We start from the raw sequence: 13,342 nt of genomic DNA, 5'->3' as shown, positions 1-13,342 counted from the left end.
CCCCCCACTCCACCCCTGCCTCTGTGCAATCCATTCTCCACCCAGCCATGAGAGAGCCTTTTTAAATACAAAGTCAGATAGTTTAACTCTTCTGCTCCAAGCTTCCAGCGGGCTTCCATCTGCCGTGGCCGTGAGGGTCGAGGTGATAGGGCCCCCCCTGCCCTCCGGCCTGTCTCCTCTGTGTCTGCTCCATGCCGGCACACCAGCCTTCTTGCTAGCCCTTGGACACACGGGAGCCTCCCTCCTCAGGGCCCTTGTTCACGTGGGTGCCCAGTACTTGGATCACCTTAAACCCCGATGTCCTCGTGAGCCCCTCGTTACTTTCTCCAAGTGGCGTTTCATTAGACATGTGCTCCCCCTGCCTTTCCCCATCTCCCTTCCCCACTTTCTCTTTCTCCCCAGGCTTAGCCATGAGTTACCGTGTGTTTCTACTTTGTCTGCCACATTTGCAGTAGAACGTCCACTTCCCCAGGGCAAGGGCTTTGTGTGTCCCTGAATCCCGATGACTGAAACAGTGTCTGTGTGTGGACAGTGCACAGTAAACATTTGCCAGGTGAATAAATGGTGTTATTTAATTATTACTGCATCCACACGAAGTGGGGATTGTTGTCCCCGTTTTACAGGTAAAGAGACTAAATCATGAAAGGTTCAGCATCCTGCCTAAGATGCCTGAGCTCTGAGGGGTGAGACTCACATCCAGGTCATGACCCCAGGGCACGTGTTCTTTGCCACCCAGCAGTCCAGTCCAGTTGTGGAGACAGATGAGCAAATGGATATTGGTTGTGCACTGTGGTTAGTGCAGTGATAAGCATGGACACACAGGAGTGCTCCAAGGAGGGTGCCTGGCTAAGCCTTGGAGGGGAAAGGACGAGGAAGGCCAGGAGGGCTTCACGGAGGAGGTAGTGACTCCATTGCATCTTCATTTGTCTAAACATGTGAACTAATCCCTGGGATTACTGTGGCGTCTGTGCCCATGAAATCCAGGAAACATCCAGCCTATGAAAGCAGTTTCACTTTCTTTGAACGTGACAACCTAGGGCAAAGAAATGGCAGCGTGCAGTGCTGAAACCTCAAACCCTGTAGAACTGGAGGTTCTCTGCTGGGATGTCTGTGGCAAGCACTGTAGGACAGCTGAGAAACAGAGCTCAGCGCGGTCATGTTTGGCAGTGGCTTGGTAAACAGGAGGGTGAACACAGGCAGTGTTACACCATTAAGGTGCTAGGCAGCCGGACCATACAGACCATGCTCAGGTTAGAGTCTCATTAGATGCGCATTGACAGGAGACACAAAATGAAAAAAAAAACATTCTCAGAGAGACCTGCAGTATTCCCAAGCATGCATATGTGGGCTCCAAGGGCTGTGCCAAGTGCCGTCCTGGGAGATGACTTGGCATCCAGCCTCCAATAAATGCACTCCGCCCCTGTTCCCAGTGAGTGCTGAGTTTAACAGCAGACTTTTGTTTCTCTTTAAGTTTTAGGCAAAGCCAAATGCCCATTACAAAGCCCTGCTCCCTCTGCCCCTAACCTGGGGATATCACATTTTCGGGTGTGTCATTTTCTGTTTGGGGCGGTTTTACAAGATGTACCAAGAGGGCGCCCAGGCTGCCTGGAGTTACGTAATCCATTGTGTGTCCAGGGCAGCTCACAATCTTAGGATTTGCCCCGACAAGAAAGCTCAGAAAAGTGCTGAGGAAGGTGTGGGACGGTGGCGGTGCTGGGCTCTCAGGGAGAAGAAACTCTTCTCTCTCTGGATTGCCTTTGGAGTTTATTTCTGCCCATGGCATTGGTGCTTCAATTCAGGCAGCCCGCGGGGGCCCAGCCTCTGCCAGAGCTGTGCCGAGGCAAGCACATTGGGACAAACTCTTGTGGTAAGTGTGTTTGCCTGTTTGGCTGCTGTTTGTTTTCTTTGTGATGTGGCCGGAAAGGAGAAAAGACCACAGGGGATGTCATTTATCTCCTGTTCAGTTCTGCTTGCTAGGTTGTCCATGGACATGTGGTCGGGAAATTTCAATATGAATCGTTGACAGGCTGCTCACGCCTCATCCCCTCATCCAGGCTCAGAGGAGGCAAGTGACGGGGCCCCTGAGCAGCAGGTCTGTATTGGCACCAGGGCTGCTGGACTCCGACCACCTTTACCTTCGCAATTCTTTGTAACGGCTAACAGCATCCCTAAGGCCCCCTCTGGCCTCTTCAACTCTGCGATTTTCCTAATCCTGGGTCTTTAAATGGTTTCTTGGAACATTGCCTGGTGTCTGGGTCAGGAAGGAGGTTTTCAAAAGGTGAAGACAATGTCTCCTTCCCCGCTTCCCTCTTGTCTGCCCTCAGTTTTTCTTTCTGTTTTCCTTGCTAAATGTGCTTTGCCCTGTACCTCTGACCCACACCCCAGTGATGGAAAGCTTGCTAATCAGTTCTGCTCTGGCTTGTTTCTCCTCGCTTCCTCTGAGCTGGTCAGAATCTGACTGTTGATGACCCACCTGGTTTCCGTCCTGTCAATACACTGTTACCCCAAAGCTGTCTGGGCCACCAAACAGTGAATTGCTGGGAGGTGTGAGCTCCTCTTGTCCTGACCCAGTTGGTTTTCAGTGTCAAGACATACGAGACTATGGGTGAGAGACGATGATGGCGGTGCAGTGAATGTGTGTATTTGCGTGTGTGGCTGCAGGCCTAGCCAAGAATTCTGTTCAGCTGGCATTGTTCATGGCCAGCTTTGGCTGGGATCCATTGAGGACAACTGGCCTTGCCCCCAGGGCCTTGGAGGTGGGCAGAGGCGTGAATGACTACAGGTGACTCAGATGCGAAGGGCTCCAGGTCAGCATCTAGCAGCAATCCTGCCTGGCATCCTCTTCTTCCCAGGGGCACCATTTAGGATTTACTCCTTTTCTCTCACTAAGTTAAGCCATCAAACTTGAGGATTTATTGTCTGAAAACATGCTCCAATAAAATATTATGGTCTTCTTTTATAAGTTAAATTTAAGGCCTTATCAATTCCTGCCTAGTACAAATTTTTTTCTTTTAGTGGAAATTGTAATTTAAAAAAAAAAGTATTACATTTATTGGGGCGACACTGGTTAGTAAAATTACATAGGTTTCAAGCGTGTATTTCTATGCTACATCATCTATGTATTGCATTGTGTGTTCACCACCCAGAGTCATAGTATACAATTTTTAACGTGTGTTCCATTGAAAATTTATCATCGAATTGGTATTTACTTGGCTAAATGAAACAGAAAAGCATGGACAGTAAGATAATCCCTTCTTTCACAGAGTGAGAAGATGTGAATTAGAATCTAGGACATTATAATTTTTTTTTCTAAATTTGTAACTTAGAAATGTTTTTGCTCTTTCTCTTACTGGAATGTCCCCTATTTAACTGTTGATTGGTTTTTGCAGTTACAATGTGGGAGGGCGTCCCTATTATGCTGATTTCTAGAGCTAACTTTTAATCTTTAGCAAAAACATTTGCCTCTTAAATGTGCTCTAAATGATTTGGGGTCACCCACTGACCTTGCTTCCCATTTAGTTCTTCATCATTAGGCGAGCAGAACTTTTATCACACAGGGTTGTTGACATAAATTGTAACATTTAGTTAAAATGTGTTAGTAAGATTCTTGACATGCATTTGATACATTTTTATCCTTTTCCTAACTGGTTTTCCTTCACAATTTGAAACAAGCCTTTAATGTATCCAATATATTTGTGTTAGTCTTTGACCACTTGAAACCATTTTAGGAAGCTGGCAAATAATAAATTATAATGAAAAAATTAAAGAGTACTCTTAGTAGAGACTTAATCAGGGGTGCTTCATAGGACTTCAGAACAGTGATCGCAGCCACAAATAGCATTCCTAATGGTGTTCCTTTAGGGACTAAGGTTTTGTAATGGGTTTTACATTCCATTGATTTGCAAGTGTGGGCATTAGTGTCACTTCAGAAGCACACCCGCTTTGTCAAGGGGCTCTCTTTTCAGTGTGACCAACCAGATCAGGGTTCAGAGGCAGTTGCTGGCTAAGTGGCCAGACATGGGCCTCAGCCCTTAGCGCCCCATTCTTCTCACACAGCCAAGTTCTGCTGTAGGGGCTTCCCAGGGATTTCCTGAGAGAGGGTGCAGGGTGCGGTGTATGCCACCAGAATCAGGCCTCGAAGGTGGGTTTGGACGCACCCCTGGCCACATGGTTCACTGGTAACCCTGGGACTCATGGCCCTTTGAGGAGCTGAGTCAGAAGCTTGTCTGTGTTCTCTGACCCCTGCTCCTGTGTGGATGCTGACACGTGAGCAAATCAGGCTGCAACTCTCATGAACTGAAACTTTTTATCTGTCACTAGACCTGGAATGAATCAGGTTTCATAAACCCTGTATGAAGGCTCTTCAGAGAGGCAGAACCAACATGGTATGTGTGTATATATAAAGTGATTTATTATAAGGAATTGGTTCAGATGATTATGGAGGCTGACAAGTCCCAAGATCTGTAGTCAGTAAGCTAGAGACCCAGGGGAGCCAATGGGGTAGGTCCAGTCCAAAGACCAGCAGGCTTGTGACCTAGGAAGCGTCACGGTTGCAGTTCAAGCCCAGAGGCAGGAACACGCTGATGTCGGCTCAGAGGCGGTCAGGCAGGAGGAATCATCTTACTTGAGGAAGGGTCAGCCTCTTAGTTCTATTCAGACCTTCAACTGCTTGGATGAGGCCCACCCACATTAATGAGAGCAGCCTGGTTTACTCAGTCTGCCCATTTCAGTGTTACTCATTCACAGGCATTCTCACAGAAATGCCCACAATTATGTTTGACCAATGTCAGGACCTTTCGTGGTCCAATCAAGTTGGCGCATGTACCGTAATTAGCCATCACAAATCCTAACATAGGCTGATGCTGAGCCGTTGCTGTGCCTGGCAGGCTTCCCAGGACGGCTCCGGCGACTCATTTTGTCCTCAGCACAACACTGCCAGGTGGCAGCCATTGTTACCACGCTTGTCCTCTCGTGTGAAACAGGGGTTCTTGGGGTTTTGACCCAGCAGTGTTGTTTTCTGACCCTTTGTAAGTTAACCCCCTTCAGTCTGGATTTTGCTTTTTAAATAATTTCAGCTAACGAGGGTTTAAAATTATAAAAACAACCCATGCAAGAGGTAAAACCTGAAATTGTACCAAAATGTAGTTAATGCAGAATAACATACGCACCATCTATGCAGTTTAACAGGTTTTAAAAATCATTCTAGGAATTTTTTTTTTTTTTTGGCACATAATTCTTTTTCTAAAATTTATGCACATAATCCTTTTTCTAAAAAACACAAGTGGGACCATATCCTATACCCTGAATCTGCATTTTTAAAAAATGTAACAATATTATTTAGGTTGTTTTATTACCATATATATAATATCACCTTCTGTTTTAAAATAGCCACATAGTATCCCATTGTGTGGCTGTCTCATTATCGTCACTTATTTAATTAATCCAACCGTTCTCAATCCTAGAAGACGTAATATTCCTTTTTATGACAAACACTTTGTAATTCCTCCTTTATGAACCTGAGACTCACGGTCCTAATAGATAACTAGTTCTTCTAAACACATTGTTGTAAAAGAACCAATGTAATGCCTTACTGTAATGTAAAGGAGAAACTAAAGTGAAATGATGGAACCTGTTGCATCATGGACATGGCCTCACTGGGATGCATAATGAAATTTGAGCGCTACCCTTGCAGGTAGAATTGCCAAGAAGGTGGCCAGTACAAGGACAACTAATCCTACTGGCCACTCAACATCCAAGAAAGTGCCACTGTTTTCGGCAGTCCCCTTTGGAAGGATGCTTCAAGTAGTTTCCACTTTTTGCTTTTTAGCTGTGCTCTAAGGAGCGTTCTTGCACGTATTATCTCCTAAGTGTGTGTAAGCTGACAGAGGGAAGTGCATGAGTGCATGTAAGATTTGGTATGCGTACCTCCCAACACTCCCCTGCAAAGAGTCTGCACCCATTAAGTGCCTAGCACCCTTTCAATTTGTTGCCAGCTCTGGGCGTTATCAATCCTTTGCATGTTGGTTAGTCAGATAGTCATGAAAAGTGATATTTCATCTTATTTTGCATCTTTGGAATTAGGAATGTGTCTGTGCCTCCTCTCTGTTGTGTTTCATTTTCTATAAAGAGCCTGTTTTTGTTTTTGGTTGTTTTTCTACTGGGTTTTTGGCCTTTTAAGAGGTATTGCTGAGTTTCAATTGTGTGTACAAAGGATAGGGCAGTGTGCCAGCTTGAGATTCTTTTATATTTCACAAGACACAAAATGTCTTAAAAATAGTTACACACATTTCTATTTAACGATGACTGTGTTTGATATTTATAGGAGAAGTGCAGGGTGCTAAGAGATTGTGTAAAGGGGATTTCTGCAGTGGCGTTTCCAAGGTTTCTACAGGAAAGCAATATTTAAGCTTTCTTAAATACTAAGAAATAGTAAGAAATCTGAAGGATGTGTAGGAGTGGACAGGATTGGGGTGGGGAGGGAAAGAGCATTAAAAGCAGTGAAAACAGCATGAGCAAAGGTCCTGTGGTGGGGAAGGTGTTGGTAATGACAATAATAGCTAACATCGATAGACCACTTACTACGTATAAGACGTTGTCCTAAGTGCCTTTTATGTCTAACTTCATTTAATTCTCATGTCTTAGTTGTCTATTGCCATGGAACAAACTTCCCCAAATCTTGGTGGCTTAAAACAGCAAACATTCATAGTCTCACGTATTATATTTCAGGAATTTAGGAGTAGCTTAGCTGGGTGGTTCTGGCTCAGGGTCTGTCGTGATGTCACAGTCAAGATGAAAGCTTGCTACCATGGAAAGCAGTCTGGCAGTTCCTCAAAAGGTTACACATAGTTACTGTGTGACTTACCAATTCTCCTAGTTATATACCCAAGAGAAATGAAAACATCTAAGTCCGCACAAAACCTTACATGCAAGTGTTCCAAGCAGCATAATTCACAATTGCCAAAAAGCAGAAGCAACCCTCATGTCCACCAGTTGATAAATGGATAAACAAAATGTGGTATATTCATACCAAGCAATATTGACCAGCAGTGGAAAGGAATGAAGTGCTGACACATGCCACAGCATGGATGAACCTTGAAAACGGTATGCTAAGTGCAAGAAGGCAGACACAAACGATCCCATGTGAAATGTCCAGAAGAGGCAAATCCATAGAGACAGAAAGTAGATTCGTGGTTGCCATGTCCTTGGGACGAGGAGGGTGTGGAGTGACTGCCAATGGGTGTAGGGTTTCTTTTTGGGGATGATGAAAATACTCTAAAATTGGATAAGGTCGATGATTGCACAACTCTGTGAACGTGCTGAAACCCACTGAATCATCCACTTTAAAAGGTGAGTTTTATGGTATGTAAATTGTATCCCAATATAGCTGTTATTTACAAAATGATGGAAGCTTGCCTGGGGCTGGGGCTCAGACGGGGCAGCTGGCTTCCCACAGAGTGAGTCATGCAAGAGTAAGACCAAGGTAGAAACTCCAGTGTCTACCTCTTTTATGAGCTCACCTCCGAATTCACATAGTCACTTCCTTCGTATTCTGTGGGACTTACGGGTTAGCCCTGGCTGAGTGTGGGTGGGTCCCACGCAGGCAGGTGAGCACCACTGGAGGCTGCCAGTCGTACTGCACACGTCTCTGTGACGTACATCTTCCTATTTTACAGGTGGGAAAACTGAGGCACGGGGCACTTAAATCACCTGTGCCGTGTGTCACACAGCTTAGTGGTGGAGCCAAGGTCTGAATCTAGGCAGTTTGCCATGAGGGTCCACTTTTTTAACCAGTACCAATATTTTATAAGCTTTGACTGTGATCCACAGAAAAAAAAAAATCTCATTTCACATCATGACTCAGCACCCTCATCACAGGCCCAAACCAGAAGTTCCACTAGATACCTTCATCCATATTGTTTGCACTTCATTTGGATATTTTCTGTTTCCTTTCATTGGGAAAATAAATGCAAATTGCGATGCACCAAACTGTTTTCCTGTCGCGCTTGCAGCTTGGAACATTTTGCTCTTATGCTGTTTTGTCTCTGCAGAAACTTAAGAGACTTGAACTTCACTGTTCCCCACGCTGCATCTCCCGTAGCCAGACCTGCTTCCTAGAGCTAGTCCTTAGGGGCATTGACTTCAGAAAGGGTACAACAGAAAAAATGGCAACAGTTTAGAGAACGAACCTTGAGTTTTTCCACCCCCATCAGATTCCCAGCCCTATACTTTTCCTTCCCAAAGGAAGCACTGTTTCTTGTGTATCTTTCTAAAAATATTTTGTGCGTGTGTATGTATGAATCTCTTCTTCCCCTTTAAAAGTTTTTCTATAAATGGGAGGATACACTGAATATACTATTCTGTGTCTTAATTTTTCTACTCAGTCATATATATGGGAGACCTTTCCCTTTAGCTGTCATACATCTATTGCATTCTTTTTGTTGGCTATATTCATTGCATGCAAGACCCAGAACTGGTTTAGTTAATTCCCTGTTGATGGATATGTAGGTTTCCAGTAGTTTGCAGATACTAACAGGGGATATCCGTATTCCCACACATTTGAGCAAATATGTGATGAATGCACTTGTGAGAATTCCTAGAGGAGGCACTTGAGTTGTGATGGACGTTGCCAGAGAAGTGGTACTTTTTGTATTGTTCAGATAATATAGGAGAGCGTCTGGGCCCGTGCCCTGGGTACCCGGGGCATTAGCAAATGTTTTGCTCTTGGCCAACTGAGGTGTAGAAAATAGCACTGGTGGTCTTGGTTTGTATTCCTCACAGTATGGGGACTTCGAGCATCTTTTGGTGTTAGGGAGGCAGAATGTGTTTCTCTGCTTGTTTGATGGGAATGATGAATGAAGGATTTTTTTTTTCTTCTGTGACCTGAGATAAAGGCTCCTTAACAGTTTCTATTTTTAGCTCCTGGAGTAGTTAACTCCATAATTCTAAATAAGGTAAGTATTATTTATACTTTACTTACCAGCTGTAGAGAGGGACTCATTGCAGTGCCTACCTCACTGGATTGCTGAGGATTAAATTAGTTAATACATGCAGAGAACTTAGCATGCTGTTGGCACGTAGTAAGTACTCACTTAACCAGTTTTCATTGTTATTACTATTGTCTGTCTATCTATCCATCCATTATCTGTCTATCTCACTATCATTATCCCTCCTTCTAATTGGCTTGGAGGAAAACCCCGGGATTATTGTTGCTGGGTTAGTAGGTGTCAGGGGAAGGGGGAGGGACAGCATCTGACATAGTTGTTTTAATGTTGCCCTTCCATGTGCCCTCTGGTCACAGGCCCCTTCCCCATTACCTGTCTGTCTTCTGTCTGAGCCTGGACCCCATAGCCGCTTCTTCTATATTCTGGGCCCCGGCTTATCCTATTCTTTCTTCCATCACCACTCCCTGGCTTGTGTCTCAGAAACGTGCTCACCTTTTACTCACTGATGACCCTTCTCTCACTTTCCCCTTCCCTTGCCCTTTTGGGTCTTCACTATCCTCCTTTGTCAGAGGGTGCAGCTTGCTCTGCCAGGAGTGGCAGGGCTGCGGGAAGAGTCCACGCTAGTCGGCTGGGATGCCACAGGGTGCGGCCTCAGAGGGTGGCAGGCCTGGCAGGCTTCTGAAGGTGTGGGGGAGGCAGAATTTGTTTCTCTGCTTGTATGATGGGACTGATGAATTTATTGGGGGGAGCAAATGTCATATTTTTGTGAAAAATACTTAGAAAACTCTGAAGCTCTATAGCAAGTCCAGTAGAACCTTCTGTGATGATGGAAATGGTCTCCATTCAAATGTCTTCATAGACCTGTAACATACGCGTATGACGTCTGCTTTACAAACAACTATTAATTGATTTTATTTATTTATTTAAAGATTTTATTGGGGAAGGGGAACAGGACTTTATTGGGGAAGAGTGTTTACTTCCAGGCCTTTTTTCCAAGTCAAGTTGTTGTCCTTTCAGTCTTAACTGTGGAGGGCGCAGCTCAGCTCCAGGTCCAGTTGCCGTGTTCTAGTTGCAGGGGGCACAGCCCACCATCCCTTGCGGGAGTCGAACCAGCAACATTGTGATTGAGAGGACACGCTCCAACCAACTGAGCCATCCGGGAGCTCAGCGGCAGCTCAGCTCAAGGTGCCGTGTTCAATCTTAGTTGCAGGGGGCGGAGCCCACCATCCCTTGCGGGACTCGAGGAGTTGAACCGGCAACCTTGTGGTTGAGTGCGCACTGGCCCATGTGGGAATCGAACTGGCAGCCTTCGGAGTTAGGAGCATGGAGCTCTAACTGCCTGAGCCACCGGGCCGGCCTCCCTATTAATTGATTTTAGAAGGAACTGGCATCGCTGCATCACTTGTAAAAAATGATTTTAAAGATACTTCCCATTATGTTATTTAGCATTTGTCTCAAAAATTTCTTGATGAACTCTTTTCTGCTTATTAGATAATGAGCTTTTTGGGTGTGTTTGTGAGGGATGTGTGTGTATTTGCTTTGGCTTCTGTGAAGCTCAATTGCCCCAGGATTTCATTGAGTAGTTATTCTGGTAAAACTCGGTTCTTACCCAACTCCTGCCTCCCTCCTTTTAATAAAGTGTATAGGTTGCTCTTTTTTTAATGCGTATTCTAATGGTTCTATTGAAATCTTATTGGACACACCTAGGGTTTGAGAAAAAAAGAATGAACATTGCCCCACTGCACTTTCTCCAGGTACCATGAACTTGCTCCTGTGGGAAGTCGACCCCACACCCCTATTTCAGCCTGAATAGAATGTCAGTATTCCCAAGGGACATGCAGTGTGGCTTCCTAGGGTTTTGGGGCCTAAAGCATGTTGGCTCTGGGACGGAGAGGTCAGGGTGTGACTCCAGGTTGCAGCACTTACGGTGTGACCTTGGGCAAGTCATCTAGTCTCTGAACCTGTTTCTGTATCTCTAAAATGGGCACGACCATGAGAACCTGAGGGTGGTTGTTGGTACACAGCGTGGAAACTCCTATCTGATATGTAGCACAGTGGTACGTGGAAGGAATTCGTAACTATTCGTACTTCTTTTTACCTTGGCTCAGTGTAATTCCCAATTTCTGTCAAATTGCCTTCAGCCTGCTCAGTTGACAGTGGAATCTTCTAGTACGGTACTTCCCCGTCCTTCTCTGGGACTTCACTGTCTGTTGGCTTGGCTTTTGAATTCTAGAAGTGAGGCGCACGCTTTGGATCACTCACTGGGCATACCCCGTTCCTTATATAAATGGGGGTCACCACATATTTTGTGACTTGAGCCTTTGAATTTCCCAGGCTTCTGCTCTGGAAAACAGACTGAGCAGACACATGCTGATGGGCTGTCAGTCAGTGGTGTGCTCCCGGAGGGCCTGCAGGTCTGACCTTAAACAGCCGTCATAACTGACCTCAAACTGCTCCTACACCAGGGGCCAGCGGTTTCCAGAGGACTATCTCAGAGAATTTTTATTGTATTTTCCTTTCCTCTCTTCTTTTCTTTTTTTCCCTCCCCACCTTTTCTCTCCCCGTTCTCCCTCCACCTCCCTTCTTTCCCTGCTCTTCCCCTCGCCCACTGTGTAAGAGAAACAGTTTCTTTTTCCTTTTTAAAAACATTTTACCACTGAGGTGGATCCAGGCTGTAAAAGACCTTGGAAGCTTTGCCACATTCAATCAGAACTTCTTAGGTAAAGACAACAGGTTACCGCCCATGCTGAGTGAACTGACTGAATGTTCTTGAGTGCTTTTCTGGCATGTGGAGGACGTGAACTTGGCCTGTTGCAAACTGTCCCTTTCCACACTGTATCTGGGTTAACAGGCACCCTCTTACGTTATCTGACATGCATCCTGTGATAATGAAGGGGCTTCATAATGCTCATTTGGAATACATTGGGGTTTAGCTAGAAGTAGGAAGTTGAGTAAAGGTGTCACCCAGACATCGATGGTGACTTTGCAGGTAAGTGAATGGATGAGAGAAGTGGCCACCCCTTAGCGCTCTGCATACAGTCTGCGTGCAGGAGGTCTGCTGAATTCTTTGCTGGAGTTAAGTGGGAGGCCTGAGGGCTGTGAGTTCTGGAAGTCTTCTGGAGGGAACCTGACTATTGAGAGAGAAAAACGAGAGTAAAGCAGCAAGAACATGCACAGAACCAGCCGGCTTACCCTCTCGATGACTGGAAGCTATGCAGAAGGCAGTTTCACCCTAATTTACGGCCCTGCTGAAAGGCCGTTTCAGACCTTACCCAGCCCCTGTCACTGCCTTCCCCGCCCCTGTACTGTAGGAGTAGGAGATTGAGTGCCCAGCAGGAGCACGCCATTCCAGGGCTCTCCATCAGCCCCATTGCGCTTAGTGAATTCCCTTAGTGCTCTTGGGAGCCCAGCAGCAGGGCAGAGTAAGGGGGACAGGTGGTTTCATCCAGAATTGCGTTTTGTCCTGTAGGTGCCAGGAAAGTACCATGGAAGGAGGTAGGGTAGTTGAAGCTGATTGGGAAAGGGGGGACAGAAGCAAACGGGAGGGATCAGGGGGTGGGGGTCGCGGAGGGAGGGGCCGTTGAATTTCAGAGGTGGCCCAGGTGGAACGGGAGGTCCAGGAACTCAGAGATTGGGGAGTTGGATGGTGTCTGGCTTGGGGGTGGTGACAACCTCCTGGATGACTGAACCTGATGTCGCTGGTGGAGGAGGGGCAGGGAGATAGACAAGTGAACATAAGCAAGGGGGCAGCATGAGTTTCAAGTGAGCAAGGAGTTCTAAAAGCACATGGAAGAGAACAAACGGGATGTGGCCAAAGGAGCCAGACCGTGCTGACGCCAACTCCAGCGCCCACGTGAGCCAGCTCAGCGCAGGACTTGAATCTTCATGTTCCAGAAGGTTTTCAACCCTGCTGGGTTTTTGGTCCCTATGATGGAACATGTGCGTAGGCCAAACTGAACCTCCTCCTTAGTGGGATGGAAGGAAGGTCTTCTTAATGGTTGGAAAGATGAGACAAGGCTGAGCCTGGGGTGGTGAGCACCTTGACATTCCTTCTCTCTGTTGGGAATTCGGGTCTCAGTGCCAGCCCAACATTTTATCTGATAAATGTAATTACACCTTTTTTCTCCTGTATGGAACAAAGCTCATAATAGACAGTTCAGGTTGTTGCAGCTGCAGGTTGGAACTCCATTGCTCAGTGTTATTTCACCTCTGTTTCTCCCTGTTTCTATGGGGGTTTGTGGTGAGTAGAGATAGAAAGGGGCAAATGTGAGTCTGAGAGCCTGCAAGTAAGTCTTCTGGCGCCCACTCGCTTTCCTTTCCCAGGACCAGGAGGAGGGTGCAGCGCCACCTAGTGGGCCAGGGATGCACTAGCAACAGGAATGGCAACCTTAACCTTGAGA

The 13,342-nt window shown here is 46.1% G+C and overlaps 1 protein-coding gene across 6 annotated transcripts in view; it reads left to right on the top strand.

Moving 5' to 3' along the window:
- TRAK1 (trafficking kinesin protein 1) overlaps positions 1-13,342 on the top strand; it is a 168,127-nt gene that overhangs the window by 59,932 nt on the left and 94,853 nt on the right. For 4 of the 6 annotated variants that reach the window (XM_019727550.2, XM_019727548.2, XM_019727547.2 and 1 more), the window contains exon 1: positions 1,474-1,867. The exons of the other annotated variants lie outside the window; for them this stretch is intronic. In XM_019727550.2, coding sequence (XP_019583109.2) covers positions 1,777-1,867 — 91 coding nt within the window. In that variant the 5' untranslated portion in view covers positions 1,474-1,776. Of the gene's footprint in view, positions 1-1,473; positions 1,868-13,342 lie in introns of those variants that run through there. 6 annotated transcript variants of the gene reach the window in all.

Source organism: Rhinolophus sinicus, linkage group LG10 (assembly GCF_036562045.2).
Source record: "Rhinolophus sinicus isolate RSC01 linkage group LG10, ASM3656204v1, whole genome shotgun sequence".
In the NCBI taxonomy this organism is placed as follows: Eukaryota; Metazoa; Chordata; class Mammalia; order Chiroptera; family Rhinolophidae; genus Rhinolophus; species Rhinolophus sinicus.
Note: the sequence above shows the minus strand (reverse complement) of the source record. Positions and strands in the feature narration are given on the sequence as shown.